General features: G+C 42.8%; 1 protein-coding gene across 1 annotated transcript in view; it reads right to left on the bottom strand.

Annotated features, from left to right (window-relative positions):
• Nucleotides 1-2,624: 2,624 nt before the first annotated feature.
• LOC111657810 (protocadherin-16-like) overlaps nt 2,625-14,503 on the bottom strand; it is a 72,580-nt gene continuing 60,701 nt past the window's right edge. Inside the window, exons 6-16 of the mRNA XM_023410130.2 lie at nt 12,949-13,188; nt 11,868-11,993; nt 11,518-11,727; nt 10,542-11,408; nt 10,318-10,431; nt 10,024-10,235; nt 9,552-9,703; nt 8,466-8,596; nt 7,891-8,177; nt 7,647-7,788; nt 2,625-7,100 (exon numbers count right to left, since the gene is read on the bottom strand). Of these exons, the coding sequence (XP_023265898.1) occupies nt 4,510-7,100; nt 7,647-7,788; nt 7,891-8,177; nt 8,466-8,596; nt 9,552-9,703; nt 10,024-10,235; nt 10,318-10,431; nt 10,542-11,408; nt 11,518-11,727; nt 11,868-11,993; nt 12,949-13,188 (5,072 nt within the window). The 3' untranslated portion in view covers nt 2,625-4,509. The remainder of the gene's footprint in view (nt 7,101-7,646; nt 7,789-7,890; nt 8,178-8,465; nt 8,597-9,551; nt 9,704-10,023; nt 10,236-10,317; nt 10,432-10,541; nt 11,409-11,517; nt 11,728-11,867; nt 11,994-12,948; nt 13,189-14,503) is intronic.

Here is a 14,503-nt window from a genome sequence, read left to right as displayed (position 1 = left end):
GTTCAATCACCCTTGCCTCCCTTGTTTATATAGTCTTTGTGCTTCCCTTTGTCTGTGTCGGTTCGTCTTTTTAGTTCAGGGTTTGTTCATGTCTGTTCATGTCACGTTCACGTTTTGTTAATAAACCTGTCTGCACCGTTCTCCCATGTGTTGGCTGCATTTGGGTCCAACTTACCTCGCAAACCTTGACAAAGGGAGGATGTAGTTGTCAGTCATTTCTCTGTGCAGTTTGGTACAACTTGTGATCTTTGCCTGAATCAGCATTAATCTTGTCAGAATCAGTTTTTCCTAAACCTCTACAGCTGATATGAGTACAATGTTATCATGAACAATAGTCATGATGGTTTTGGAGATTAAAGTGATAGTTTCAGTTATTTGATGCGAGGTGAGGTACTTAAACATACGGTAGATTCGGATCGGTGTGCTGCCAGTTTGGTGAGGCAGAAGCTGAGCGATGTGCTGCTAAAACATGTTTTATCCACTTAAAAAAATGCCCACAGAAAAAGTCAATACCATTTGAAGTGTACACTATGTATTGAATATTATCACTGCTTCATCTTGCCGTCAAACAGTTCTTTCATTTGGCACTACATTTTATACTGCAGGTAACAAACTGACTAGGTAAAAGTATCTCACAGAACCCCACGTCAAATAACCCAAACTATCTCTTTAACATCCAAGGTGAACAAATACAGGAAAGTATTAAGTAAATTTATTGACTAGCAGGTGAAGACTGCTGATAAAGATCAAGGATTCTCAGCATCATATAAGCACAGCAGCATTGACAACTCTGTAAGAAGCAGAAGTAGAGTCAGTGAAGAGAAGAGAAGAGGGCAGCCTGGCACTGAAGATTGCATGTTAAGAAAGCAGCCTCCTGTGTATCCACTTTGTGTTGAAGGGAAAATGATAGATTTCATTTGGTTTACTCCGAGCCTTTAATTTAAGCCTTGAGTAATGACTTGGCTTTTGCCCTCTTACTCATATTATCTGAGTTCTGTTGTGTATATACTGGCCTCTGATCCAAGGTGCTCGGTTTGGGTCACAGCATTCATCTCATAACCTGAGTCTGCTATGACACTCAGGCCGTGTGTATCATCAACGGCCTTTCCAATTCAGCCAACTCCGCCCATATTTCCAGTCCAGGAACAAAAAATACTCACATGAATTCACCTCAGTGTGTGTGTGTAATTGCTCAGAATACCACAGGGTTTAGATTTCAGCTCCATAACCAGTTGGAGGCAGGCCGTGGAGCGGACACAGTGCTAGTCCAGTTTCAGCTCTGTTTCATCAGGCAGCAGGAGTGTTATCCAGCCTTGGGCAATATGAGAGTGATGCAATGAGTTCCCATGACAGGTGGGGGTTGATACTAAAAAATAACACAATTTAGTAACATTATCGACATGCATTAGTTCTAAAATGTGAACAAGTTCAAAATAATTCTGACAAAGGCACGTCTAGGGGGAAAAACTTGAACTTTCTGCTGTTGAAAAGTTCATTGAGGTAAAACGAGTACAAAATCAAAACATTCTATAAATACTAATGCCTGTTTGTAGACAGAGATTTCCTAACTCTGCTTTCTTCACCCTGCTGTTCTTACATGTTATAAGACCTGGGGAATAGAAATTGAGGACAATTAGCAGAAACCGCAAAATAGACATGAAGTAGTATTACAAAGATAAGTGCCGGGACAATAACAGTGAAGAATTGAAGAATTCTTGTGAGAACATCAGCTGCATAAGCTTAAAGATAAAAATCTGAGATCTGACCTGGGGTTTGGTGTGGTCAGTATTACATGATGAATGATTTCTGAGCTGCAGAACATAATGTGAATGAGGGTTTTTTTTGCTTTTTGGCAAAGCAGATGAATTGGCATTAGAAGACAAAAGGAGGGTGGAAATAAGGCTGGCTCCATGTTAATGTGGAGCTAATTTGAACAAACAAATATCATACAAATGGAATAAGGCTGAACTGAGAGTTTCATGTGAAGCAAATGGTGGTTTCTTGGTTTCCAATGTCTTTCCAGTGTTTTGTCCTTAATCTGTTCTGGAAGAGGTTGCAGCGAGAGCGAGAGCAAAAGCAGACTTTTTTTTTTTCATGGCTGTTTTCAATAGAAACGAGGGCATCTGTAAAGTCATTACTTCAAATAACTTGGTAATGGTATTGTGACTGTGTTACATCATATATACCTATCAAGATCTAAATAACACTTAATGACTATCATTAAATCCAATATTGTTCATTTGAGATATGTTTTCTTAAGATTGGGACAATACTGGGACTGAACCTTGTCCATTTGTCCATGTATCCTGTTGCCCCTGGGACAATAGGGAGTTTCCAGTTTTCATGTTTATACAAGGTATAAGCCCAAAGTTACAGGGTACTGCTAGTGACTTTAACTGTCGATCCTTCTGAAGGTGTGTAAATCATCAAAACACCAAGTCACATATATAAGCCCTAGGACACTGGTCATGTCTTACGCTTCAGGAAATGTCACGCTTATTTTGACAGAACCTTTGGGATCTTTCACTTGTAATCCATTATGGATTAACTGCACACAATAACTGTTCATCACTGTTACACACTGCCATTATTGTGAGCTGAGAATGATGTGACAGGGGCGACAGTGTGTTCACATAAGTACTTTAATCAGGCACTTTGCTCAAAACATTTCTCTGGACAAGTCTAGAATGATATGTGAGAACATTTGGAGGAATTTCTTTTCTTCACCATTATACACACAGCTTGGACAAACATGAGATGTAAGTGGCAGGTAACACTGTTCAATACAAAACAATACAGACAACAAGGTACCTTCATTCTATCAAATACAGTAGGTAGTGTTCATGTATATTTGGCCACGGTCAAAATAGCATCCTTGTAAATAATTTACCAAATCTCTCAGCGTCTGAGGTCTACCTATATAATAAATAAAGAATACTGTAAAATGTTAGTTTTGATTGATATATAATGTTAACAAGAGTCAAAAACTGGGGATTAAGCAAACAAAATACTTCTAGCCTATAACAATTGGAAGGAGAGAGGAATCTGCATTAAGGCAATGACAGAGCTCTAGGTAGTTATTAATGCAAATTAACACATTATTTTATTTTGTGATGGCTGCCAAAAACACAATTATGATCATGTATATATTTATGGTGTAGGCATCTGTGTAAAAGTATTAATGTGATTTACGGCTGAACATGTACATGACATGAATTTCTTCTCATTAACTAGGAAACATTCTCTGGTAGTGTTTGAACATTCATAAATATACATGTTTTCATACTCCATCATACCGTATGTAACATTTATTAATCCATATAGTATTCTTTATAGTGCTATTGAAAAGAGGGAACAAATGCGGTCCAAAAATAACATTCATTACAGTTTGGCAGTAAATCTATACAACAAAACTGTTCTGGACAGCAATTAGAAAAACCTGCTGCCAATCTCAGTGTCAAGATAGCACTGACTTAGAGCTTAAGTAATGTTTCTTTATATATTTTACTGAGGAGCATTGGATGAGTAGACAAAATGACCAAGACCTGCTTACATTCTCTGTAATGATTAGGCTGCTGATAGAGCACACAGTTTTACATACATAGCTGCTCAATGTTCTGCCTCACATGGATTATTTTCACAATGCAAAATGAAAAGCAGTAAGGCTCGTAGTGAGAAATTAAAGCCAGGGCACCTGAAGGACAGGATCATTGGATGTCAAGTTTCATTATGCTTTGCAGAAAATGAAGGGACGTGTGTTGAGGACTAATACAATTTTTCAACAATTCACATTCATGATTACCTTTTGATGTGAGATCAAACACTGGATCCGTAGAAAATCTGATCACACAATACGCTATTCTGACTGATGTTTCATTTGTTCAAGCAAGGATGTCTCTTCTTCTATAAATATTTACAATAATCTGTTACAAAAATCCCAATTCATAAAGCATTAATGAAGAGCTTCATTTAAAACCACAAGGTTAAGAATTACAAGAGATAAAACCAACTTACAGTACAAACAAGTATACAGTACAAGCTACAAATATACAAATATAGAAATATATTCTGAGGTTTTAGCAACCTTTTTTGACACTTTAATTCCATTTCTTGTCAGAAACCACATATACGTATAAAAATATAGACAATGCTTTTATACAAAATATTGACATCATGAATGAATCCCTATTCAAATGTGCAAATTAACAATGATCAACAGAAGAATAAGGAGTTTCTTTCACACACACACAAAAAAAACAAAAAAAAAACAAAACGCATGGTCCATTTTGGCCTGTTAGTCATGTAGTTCAGTTTTTCCAGTAAGCACCACAGCTGTAGCTATTTGGACTTCTTAGTATAACCTTGTGTACTTGTTCTCTTCAGAAGGAGAATAGAAAAGAGACAAGCCGTGACTCATTTCAGGTTGCAGCCCCTGTGGTCATACAGTAGAATAAGTCTGGGACAGCAATGACTCAGTTTTAATCCACCCTCAAGATTTGTCTCTAGAATTTAAATCCTCAGCTCTGCCTCCTCGCTGTGTTCCAAATTGTGTTCAGTTGTGCTGATCATAGATGCAGAGGGGCCCTGTGAGACGCTGAAGGGCGTAATTGCAGGAGAACGCGCTGCCAGCGGGGAGAGAGAGGGAGAGAAACTTGGAGACATGGCGACTGAGGAGATGGATCCCTCGCCGCTGATGGGAGATCTTCGTAAAGAAGCCAAGTGGGGGAAGGTCCTCCCTACAGCAGGCTTTGGAGGTACAGTTTTAGCCCCTGGGTGGGCCACAGAAGTTATGAGAGGCGGTGGGTCGATTCTTGACTCGGCCTTTGCTTTGTGATGAAATGACCTGCGAGGATGAGGAGGAGCTGTTTCATCTTTTAAACGTGCTATTTCAGTAAAAACGTTAGCTAAGGGTTGGAACTGGGGACACCAGTTTAGCAGGTAGTCCCAGTTATAGCTGCCCCTCAGCTCCTCATCACTGGCCACGATGGCTGTCAGGGAGCCATCCACAGCAGGCTTTCCATCCTCTGGGAAAGTATAGTCTTTAGGGTGGGAGATGCTGAGTCCTCGTCCCACACCCACATACCCACCCCCCTCATCCCTGTAGACTGGCACCTGGCCAGCTAATAAAGTACTATTCAGACTGCCCAGTTTCTTCCCTTTGAACCAGTCTATGGAAGGCTCACAGGACACGTCTGATAGCTGATCTGCATCCTGTTGGATTCCAGAGTCCGGACCTCGGGCAGAGATGCGCTCCTGCATCGAAGAAGAGATGCTTGACACTCGTGGGTATTCATTAATCATCCTGATCTCATCATCCTCTGCCGCCTCTGCCTCCGCAGAGCCACGCCCACTGGAGTGGGAGGGATCCAGGGATCCTCCACGAGTGTATGGACCCCCACCGCCTCCACTTTGACTAGTTGTGTATCCAGGAAGGGTCTGATGGTAAATCATTTCATTTGCTGTTATTTTTGTTTCCTCTAGCTTATGCAGCATGGTGCCTGATGTCTGTGTTCGCCCGTGTGCTTTTTGCTCCTTCTTCTGACGCCTCAATTTAACAAAAAATAGCGCCACGGCAATTATTATTAATATGACTATGGTCCCAAGTGAAACTGCAATGACACTGATAAGCAGCATGTTCATGTCTGTTGTGAGACCAAAAGATGTGTGGGTCACATCCACAGTAACTTTAGCCACTGCTATACGGGACGTCTCCAGAGGGCTGTGAGCAGTCACGTCCAGCGTCATCAGACGCACCTCTCTTTTAGAGCGACCCACATGTCTGCTGTAGCTGTCCATCTTTAAGGAAATAGCTCCGGTTGATTTATTGACTTCAAAATAAGGCGAACTGTCAGCTAGAGAGTAGAGGACAATCCCATCCACACCTCCGTCCTCATCTCTGGCTTGTACTTTGCCAATGATCTGACCTTTCTTTGCTCCCTCAGGCACTTCGAATGAGAACTCTGAGGATGTGAAAACAGGATCATATTCATCCTCCCCCGTAACATAAACCTGTACAGTTACAGTAGCAGAATAGTTGCCAGTATCCATGGCAACTGCCACAAAATGGAAGGAGGCTACCTTCTCAAAGTCAAAAGTAGAGCGAGTCCGTACTTCTCCTGAAGTTTTGTTGATTAGGAAGGCCTCTCTTCCCTCTTTAGAGTTGTCTAACATGTAGTACCTCAACTGTCCAAAAACACCTCTGTCATGGTCGATTGCATGCAGCATGGTGACTAAGGCATTCTGGGGTTGGTTTTCCCTGATGCTCGCAGTTACTGTACTGAGGGGAAAGAAGGGCCGGTTATCGTTGATGTCCTTGACCTCGATGCTGACTGGGGCCAAAGCATAGTGCCCTTCACCATCAGTAGCCTGAACCACAATCATATGGTACGACTGTCTCTCACTGTCCAGAGGTCTCTGCAGCCTCAAGGCTCCGGTCCACTTGTCGACCTGGAAAAGGTTGGACTCGTCCCCTGAGCTTATGGAGTACTGCACTTCTCCATTAGGAGCAGAGTCTGGATCTGTGGCAGATAGATGCAAGATCTCTGTCCCAGCTGCTGCACCTTCACTCAGTACCACACTGTACTCTGCCCGGCTGAAAGCTGGAGGATTGTCATTGGCATCTGAAACACTGATGAGGATAGGCACGCTGGAGCTACGTTGAGGGATTCCACGATCTGATACCACGACCGTCAGGTTATAACTTGGCACTGCTTCAAAGTCCAGCTCCTCCACCAGGATCAGACTGCCAACTGTCTGGAAGCCCTGCCCCTCCAAGAAGCGTACACTGCTCTCAATCTGGAAGGCATTACCTGAGTTGCCACTGGCAATGGCAAAATCAAAACCACAGTTGTCCCGAGACAGGTCTCCATCTACAGCTTCCAGGATCAGAACAGTTGATCCAGGAAGCCCATCTTCAGACACAGTGGCTCTGTACTCTGACTGGTGGAAGATGGGGGCGTTGTCGTTGACATCGGACACTTGCACCTGGACAGTGGCAATGGATGAAAGTGGTGGAGTACCCTGGTCCCGTGCCTCAATTACCACCAGGATGGAGGGATTTTCAAAATCAAACTCTGTTTTTTGTTTGACGAACAGAGTCCCTGTGAGGAAACAGAACACGATCATTAAAAGATCAACTTTTATGACTTTTATAATTTTAATCTTCTGTCTGGAGATCATAATATTAATCATCCAAGTTGATCATTACACAGGGTGACTCTCTATCAAAGAAATACCATGAATTATTCAAATAAATGATCAAATTTCAATTATGTTTTGTAAATAGTGTAGCAGGTTTGAGCACGTAGCGTTTAAGGGAACATTATTCGAGGTAAAGGAATTGCTCTTGAGAACAGGAGACAGAATAGCTTGAGGGGAAAAAGAGTCCTCTTTTATAACACACTTATTTTTAGATGCTATCTCAAGCAAAACATCTGAGGCAAATAACATTAAATCTGGCTTTCAATGACGTTTAATGAACAAAATGATTAAATATTTTTGCAATGCCTGTTGCAAATATGTCCAAACCTCAAATTTGCATCCAAGTAGAGACTTAGGGGATAACATTTTTTATGAAGGGTAATTAAGGGGAGCTTTGGTTCGAAAACGGTTATAAGCAACCATAAATGTGCACACAGTGATCTTACCGTTGCTTGGGTCAATGTAGAAGACGCCCCTAGTTGATGACATTACTCTGTAGGTAATCTTCCCATTCTCCCCAGAGTCACGGTCGGTAGCTGTTACTGTGATGACTGCACTGCCTGCTGGGAGGTGCTCTGACACAGTCACCTAATGAGAAAAACACAGCATAAATATATCTATATCCTTTACTACAGATACTACAGCAATTTAACAAATATGCCAATACTAGGTGTGTGAATGTTGCTGTACCTGATACAAGTCTTGAGTAAAGGTGGGGACATTATCGTTCACATCATCCACCAGCACAGTAAGGTTGGCCTCGCTTTGATGTTTAGAGTCAGATGAGCGGACAGTCAGAGTGTACCATGTCCTCTCCTCATAGTCCAGAGGGCCGGTCAGAGACACTCCTCCTCCGTAACGATGAATCCCAAACATTCCTTGGCTGTTTGTATCCAAGTGTAGTGTGTAGGACAGGGCTGGCCCTGAGTCCACATCATTCCCTGTTACCTGGGTGATAACTGTGCCAATCAGAGTATCTGTATGTGGGAAGGTGGGAGGGCAGGAGAGGAAGAGCAAATATTTAGGTTATAGCTGAAATGAAGGGAAAAAAAAGGTTGGTTTTTTTTCCTCTTTATTAAGAAATATCCTGTTCTGGAAAGCCTAGATCTAATAGACAGGAAATGAACAGAGGAACTTGGCAATAGCTTGTTCATAATAGGGTCAGACTTTTCTCACTGAGCCCTGCTGAGTGAGCTGCCAGGAAGGGTGATGCGAGGCTTTATGATAAGATCATTGGACTAAGTTCCCCTGTGAAGCTAACTTACCCTCAGGCACATGGATCTCCCGAGGCAGAGGAATCATGGGACTGTTGTCGTTGAGGTCGATGATGATCACAGTGAGGGTGGCAGAGCCAGCCAGCCGCGGGGTTCCTCGGTCTGTTGCCGTAACGACAAGTCTGGTGCCAGAAAATGAATGTCACTGTCTGAACTTTAATGAACATGGTTGCGTAGTGTTTCACCCCCCACCAAGACCAGCCGCTTTTTGTTTCACAGTGAGCATTAGAAGATTGTTTTTCTAACAATAAATTAGGCTCACTGTTTCCACTAAACAAAAAAATTATAATCTGATCTAAAAAAAATCAATAAAACTAAATTTGTTTAAAATCTGATCTTAAAATGAAATCTTCAGGCCAAGCATTATTTTCTTTATAATTTTGATAGGCTCTGAATATGATCATCAGCTCATTTGTACTTCCTCCCAATTTTTCTCTTCTCTTTCTAGAAGTGAAACATTTTTCTGAGCAGTCCTTGTTAAAAGAGGACTTCATTTACAGTAATAATCTCTTCTTGCAGTAGAAATCATGCAAACATAGAATCCAACTGAAAGAGTGGATGGGAATGATTGAAACTGGGATACAGTGATCCAGGGGTGTAAGGTGAGGGGTCAAGGGCTCTTCCGTCCTTTTCTAACCAACTACCTCCGGTGCTCTTGTTTGGACCACACCTATTTTTGAACTACACACTGTAACTACACACTGTAACTACACACTGTAAAGTGGTGTGACTGCATCTTGCACAAAATCTGTCCACAGACATATAAACACCTGCCAACGTCCTCAAAACCACCTCTGCAATTGCTCCCGCTACATTTGTTTTTTTCAGAACCACATTTTGCCATGATGATACACACACACACACACACACACACACACACACACACACACACACACACACATGCACACAGACACACAAAGACTCACAAGGTGAAAACAATACTAGCCCTGCTGTTGTTGCTGGTAAAAATGATCATCATAACAAACATACAAATGTCAAAATGTCAGGGGCAGAGATGAGCTGAGTGGAACCACATGACAGGAGGAGCAGACAAAGAGCAAAAAGAGCAAAACTCACTTTGTTTGAGTCCAGATCTCTCTGTCCATTATGGCTGCAGTGGTGATGCTGCCGGTCATTGGGTCGATCTTAAACAAGCCACTCATGGACGAGGACCTGATAGAGTAGGTCACCTGGCCGTTTTGACCCTGATCGAGGTCATCTGCCGCAACCTGAAGAAATGACCAACCCATTTTCATAATGAAAATATTGAAATATTTGCAACAGCTGTTGCAGTGTAACATGAACTAGTGAGCAATATTGGACTTAAAAGTCAAGAGTTCATAAAAAGGGGCTATATGGATCTGGCTACATGACAAAAATGATTCTATATATTCAGCTGGGACACTGAGAACACAGGCAAATGAACAGTCATTTCTCTACGGTGCTGAAACTATCCAGATTTCTGAAGCTTGAGTGCTTTTCTATTCCACAACTTCACACTTAAACAACAGCCAACCATAATAAATATGTGGGGGAGAGGCTACTGCACCTGGATAATGGGAAAATCATAGCCTTGTGCCTCTCTAATGTACGCTACATAGTTCTGGAGTTGGAAGCGTGGCAAGTTGTCATTGACGTCCTGCAGAATTAAGTTGACAGCCATGTAGGAGCTGGAGGATGCCGTCTCAGCTTTCACCACAAGGCGGAGTTTGGGGGTCTCTTCAAAGTCTAATCCTTCAGATTTCTGGACCCATATTTCACCTAATTCACAAAAACAACAATGAGTCACTGGAGATTTGGGAAAACCTCAGTTTGTGGCGTACGCTGCTATCTGTGCACTTACCAGTGATAGCGTTAATTCCAAAAGACTGCATTCTGTTTCCACTGAAAATACTGTAGCTGATACCAGTTTGAGAGCCATCAGGGTACTGGGCCTGAGTCTGTGTTACTACTGTGCCTACAGGGTGAAAAACATGCTGTGTTGAAACATTTTACATTGACTTTTCATTTCCATGATACATGCAGAAATTTCCAAGTAAAAAGGTTGAAATATTATATCACACAAACCTTTAGCAGCGTTCTCTTGCAGACTGACATCTCTAGCTGTGCGAGAGAAGCGAATCCCCCTGTAGCTCTGTTCCCTAATGTAAATGATGACCACCCCGAGGGAAGATTGAGCCGGGTTGCCCTGATCCATGGCCTGAACTATCAAAGTCCTCTGGCTTTGGGTCAGAGTCTGCAGCTTCTCGGTGGCCTGGATGTCTCCTGTCAGCGAGTTAATGGTGAAGCCCCTCACAGGATTGGCAAAACGATAAAAAACAGAGCCATTAGCCCCAAAGTCCTTGTCCTCCGCCCTCATGGTGGCCAACACTCTGCGGCTGGACACACTGCTGGCGGAGATGTTCACAATAAGTGGGTCCTGAATGAAGAAGGGAGCGTTGTCGTTCACATCCTGAATGTAGACGGTCACCTGAGCAGTGGAGTTACGTGGGTTTGCTGGGGAGGAGTCGGTGGCACACACCTCAAAGGTGTAAGAGGCGGTTCTCTCTCTGTCTAGAGGAGCCGCTGTGATAATGCGGCCTGTGTTCTGATCTATGATGAACATGCTCTGGGAGCCACGGCTCAGAAAGTACAGCACCTGACTGTTGGGGCCCTGGTCCAGATCGATGGCCTTCACCTCCAGGACCAGTGAGCCAATGGGAACATCTTCTGAAACGTCTGCAGTGTAGCTGCTGCTCTGAAACTGGGGGCTGTGGTCATTGATGTCCAGAACAGTAACTTCCACAGATGCGGTGCTGCTGAGAGGAGGCTGGCCCTCGTCCTGAACTGTGACTGTTAGCGTGTACCCAGCCCTCTTCTCCCGATCCAGAGGCCTTGAAGTGGACAGCACACCTGACCTTCTGTCCAAGCGGAAGTCTCCTGATGGATCTCCAGCTGAGAGGAAAGCCATTGCAAAAGTGTTTTGAGTTTGCAACATCACTGCTCCGAGTTGTAGAAATATAAAATGGTAGAAACTGAATGGTACATCAAAACAAATTTTCACCTGTAATTCTGTAGTTCTTCTCCCCACTGTCTCCTGTATCTGGGTCAGTGGCTCTGAGGGTGAACAGAGGCAAAGCATCCAGGTTTTCAGGCACTTCTATGCTATAGTAGAGACGTCCAAAGACAGGGACGTTGTCATTCTCATCAAGCACTCTGATCCTCACTGTCGCTTTGGCATAGTTGGGTAGAAGGCCACCGTCTTTTGCATAAACTGTAAAAACAGAAGAAAAAACACATAACAGTATTAAGGATGATTTCAGATAATTAATACCATACAATTACTTTGGACATCAGAAAATAACTCGAAGCAGTCATGTTTTGTCCGTCATATTGTAGGGCAGATGGCAGTACCTGTCACAGTGTAGTATTCCTGGAGCTCCCGGTCCAGTGACTTAGTGGTTGTTATGACACCTGTCACTGGGTTGATGCGGAAAGCCTTCTCTGAGATACCACCATACGTCACCTGCCCATTGGTTCCTGCAGCGAAACACACATAATGACTGTGCTTTAATTCAAACATTAATTAAAAACTAAAAATTAAATCATTAAGAAAATGTCACTAAAGCTCATATAGTTCATTCTTTTGACCTGAAAATACTTGAGAAAGACCAGCATTTAGAAAGCATTTGGGTTTCTCTTGCTAATAGCTTGTATACTTATTTGTTTGCTTGTCATTAGTTTTGCTGTCTAAGCATTTGGCAGTGACAGCCCTCCCTCAGGTGTTTGGATGCCAGATTGCGTGCTAGCAGAGAGCAGTCTGGCAACCTCACCTGTTTACTTCACTAATTGCTTTTGGAGAGAAAGTTTATAATCCTTCTGTTTTATGTGCTTCTGACTAAGAGCAGGGGAATGCACCCTTTCTGTACCCCCTCCCCCATTCTCCTGTGTAGTCCTCAATTAAAAACAACTGTTAATGTCTGTAATGTGAACACGTACTCAGCACATGAAGGCTGAGAATAACTACAGGCATTTTGAAGCAGCACAGTTTGATGTCCTTTAAGACATAATCCACACACACACACACACACACACACACACACACACACACACACACATACGCCATGATTAAGGTAATTTGCAGTTCAAAAGACGACTACGTGTCTTGGTTAAAGTCAGGCTACATTTGGTTGAAAAGTTTTTAGATGTCTAAGTTACACATGCTGTATAATAAGCATTTCTATGTTTATAGTTCAATACGTAGTTAGGACCTGTTTCACATCCAAATATAGTCATTTAAATGACAATGAAACAATGGTCATATGTAACTTACATGTCGAAAAAATAAACTTTCCAACCAAGTTGTTCTTTCCAATTTTATTTTGAAATGAAAACTACCAAATCAGTGCTCACTGGGAAAGCGTTGTTGATTAAAAAATATGATTATATGGGCCACAGCTACAGTAATTAAGTGAGTGCACATTGTATGCCTCACCTTGATCCTGATCAGAGGCGGACACTGTCAACACACTAGTTCCTGGAGGCTGGTTCTCCGAGATCTGGGCTTCGTACTGGTTCTCCTCAAACCAGGGAACCTCATCATTAACATCAATCACATGGACACACAGCAGCTGGCTCGCCGAGTGCTGGGGTATCCCATGATCCTCAGCGATTATTGTGAGGTTAAAGATGTCCCGCTCCTCACGGTCCAGAGGTTTGAAAATAGACAGAGAGCCTGTAGAGAGATGAATCAGAGGGGGAAATGTGAGGAGAGATTTCCTGTGTGTGTGTGTGTGTGTGTGTGGGTGTGCCTTATTACAGCCTGTTTCCCAGAGGCACTTACACACGACAACTACAGTATGAAAGCATGCTATCAAAGGCAATAAAACACGCCACTTTCCACGGTTGTGTGTAGTCAAGTGATTTAAAACGCTGGTGTGAAAAGTTGCCGTGTGAGGGCCAAATCAGGGCTAATCTCCTCCACACACACAGCTTTGCCTACCTGAGTGCTACCACCACCACTGCTGTAACAGCCCAATGGTCTGGCCACAGTTTACGAGATTTTCCATTGGAGAATGCCGCAGCCATCGAGAGAGAAGCAGTAAACACACGCTCTAGACACGCAACAACCAGGCCTGCCGTGCTCTGAAGAAATTAGGGGCACCCTTGCCTTTTCATTATCCTGCCCTAAGAGGGTAGAGCTTGCATTGATTCAATTTCAATTTCATGCTTTAAAATGAGCTGCAACTGTTAAAGAAAGAGGGGGCTAGGGCTGTTTTGGTTTTAACTTTCTTGTGTGTTTTTCACTTTGTATCTTGCTCGAACTGAGATAACTTGCCCCTAAGCTTTTAATCTGGTAGGAGTTACAGGCTGGAATATTTTCACCAAATTTGACTCCTCTGTGATCCTGTCGTCTCCCTGGTCACAGATAACACATGGGTAGAAAAAAAAAAACATAACAGTGGAAACAGGGGAAAGTTTTTATTTTGGATGTTTTCTATTCCAACATCTTAAGCCTATGTGGAGTTTGTGGCGCCAACACTTTGGGCTGCAGTATAAGGGTTAGCTGAGGTTGCTCTGAGAACAAACATATCTTTATCATCTTGAATGCAGAGGCCATTTATCAACATTTGATGTGTTAATCCCTGAATGGTGTTGTCTTTTGCAGAGAGGCAATTCACCATATCAACAGCTCCAAAAGTGAAATTAATGACCTCGCTTCTGACAATGAGCGATGAGGATATGTCTCACTCTGTGACTTTACAGACTCCTAATAATAGCTTGATAGCTCTCTCTATTGTGGTAACTGTAATGCCAAAAGTAATGAAAACAGAGTGTCTAGAGATGGTCCCAGGTCTCGGTCAATGACCCCAAAACAGGAGCAAACCAGGTGCTCAGAGGATTAACTCTGTCATGATTCTAACAAATAACCAGTGTGCATGAAAACACTACAAGATGAGCGCACATACTGGGCTGAAGCAGAGGTAACATGCATGACAGACCCTGAATGTTTCCATCCCCGAGCTGCTCCGGGGGGCATCCTGGTTGGC

The sequence above is a fragment of the Seriola lalandi genome, unplaced genomic scaffold, assembly GCF_002814215.2.
Source record: "Seriola lalandi dorsalis isolate HSWRI2012SDOR001 ecotype SW California unplaced genomic scaffold, Sedor1 jcf7180002054413, whole genome shotgun sequence".
NCBI lineage: Eukaryota > Metazoa > Chordata > Actinopteri > Carangiformes > Carangidae > Seriola > Seriola lalandi.
Note: the sequence above shows the minus strand (reverse complement) of the source record. Positions and strands in the feature narration are given on the sequence as shown.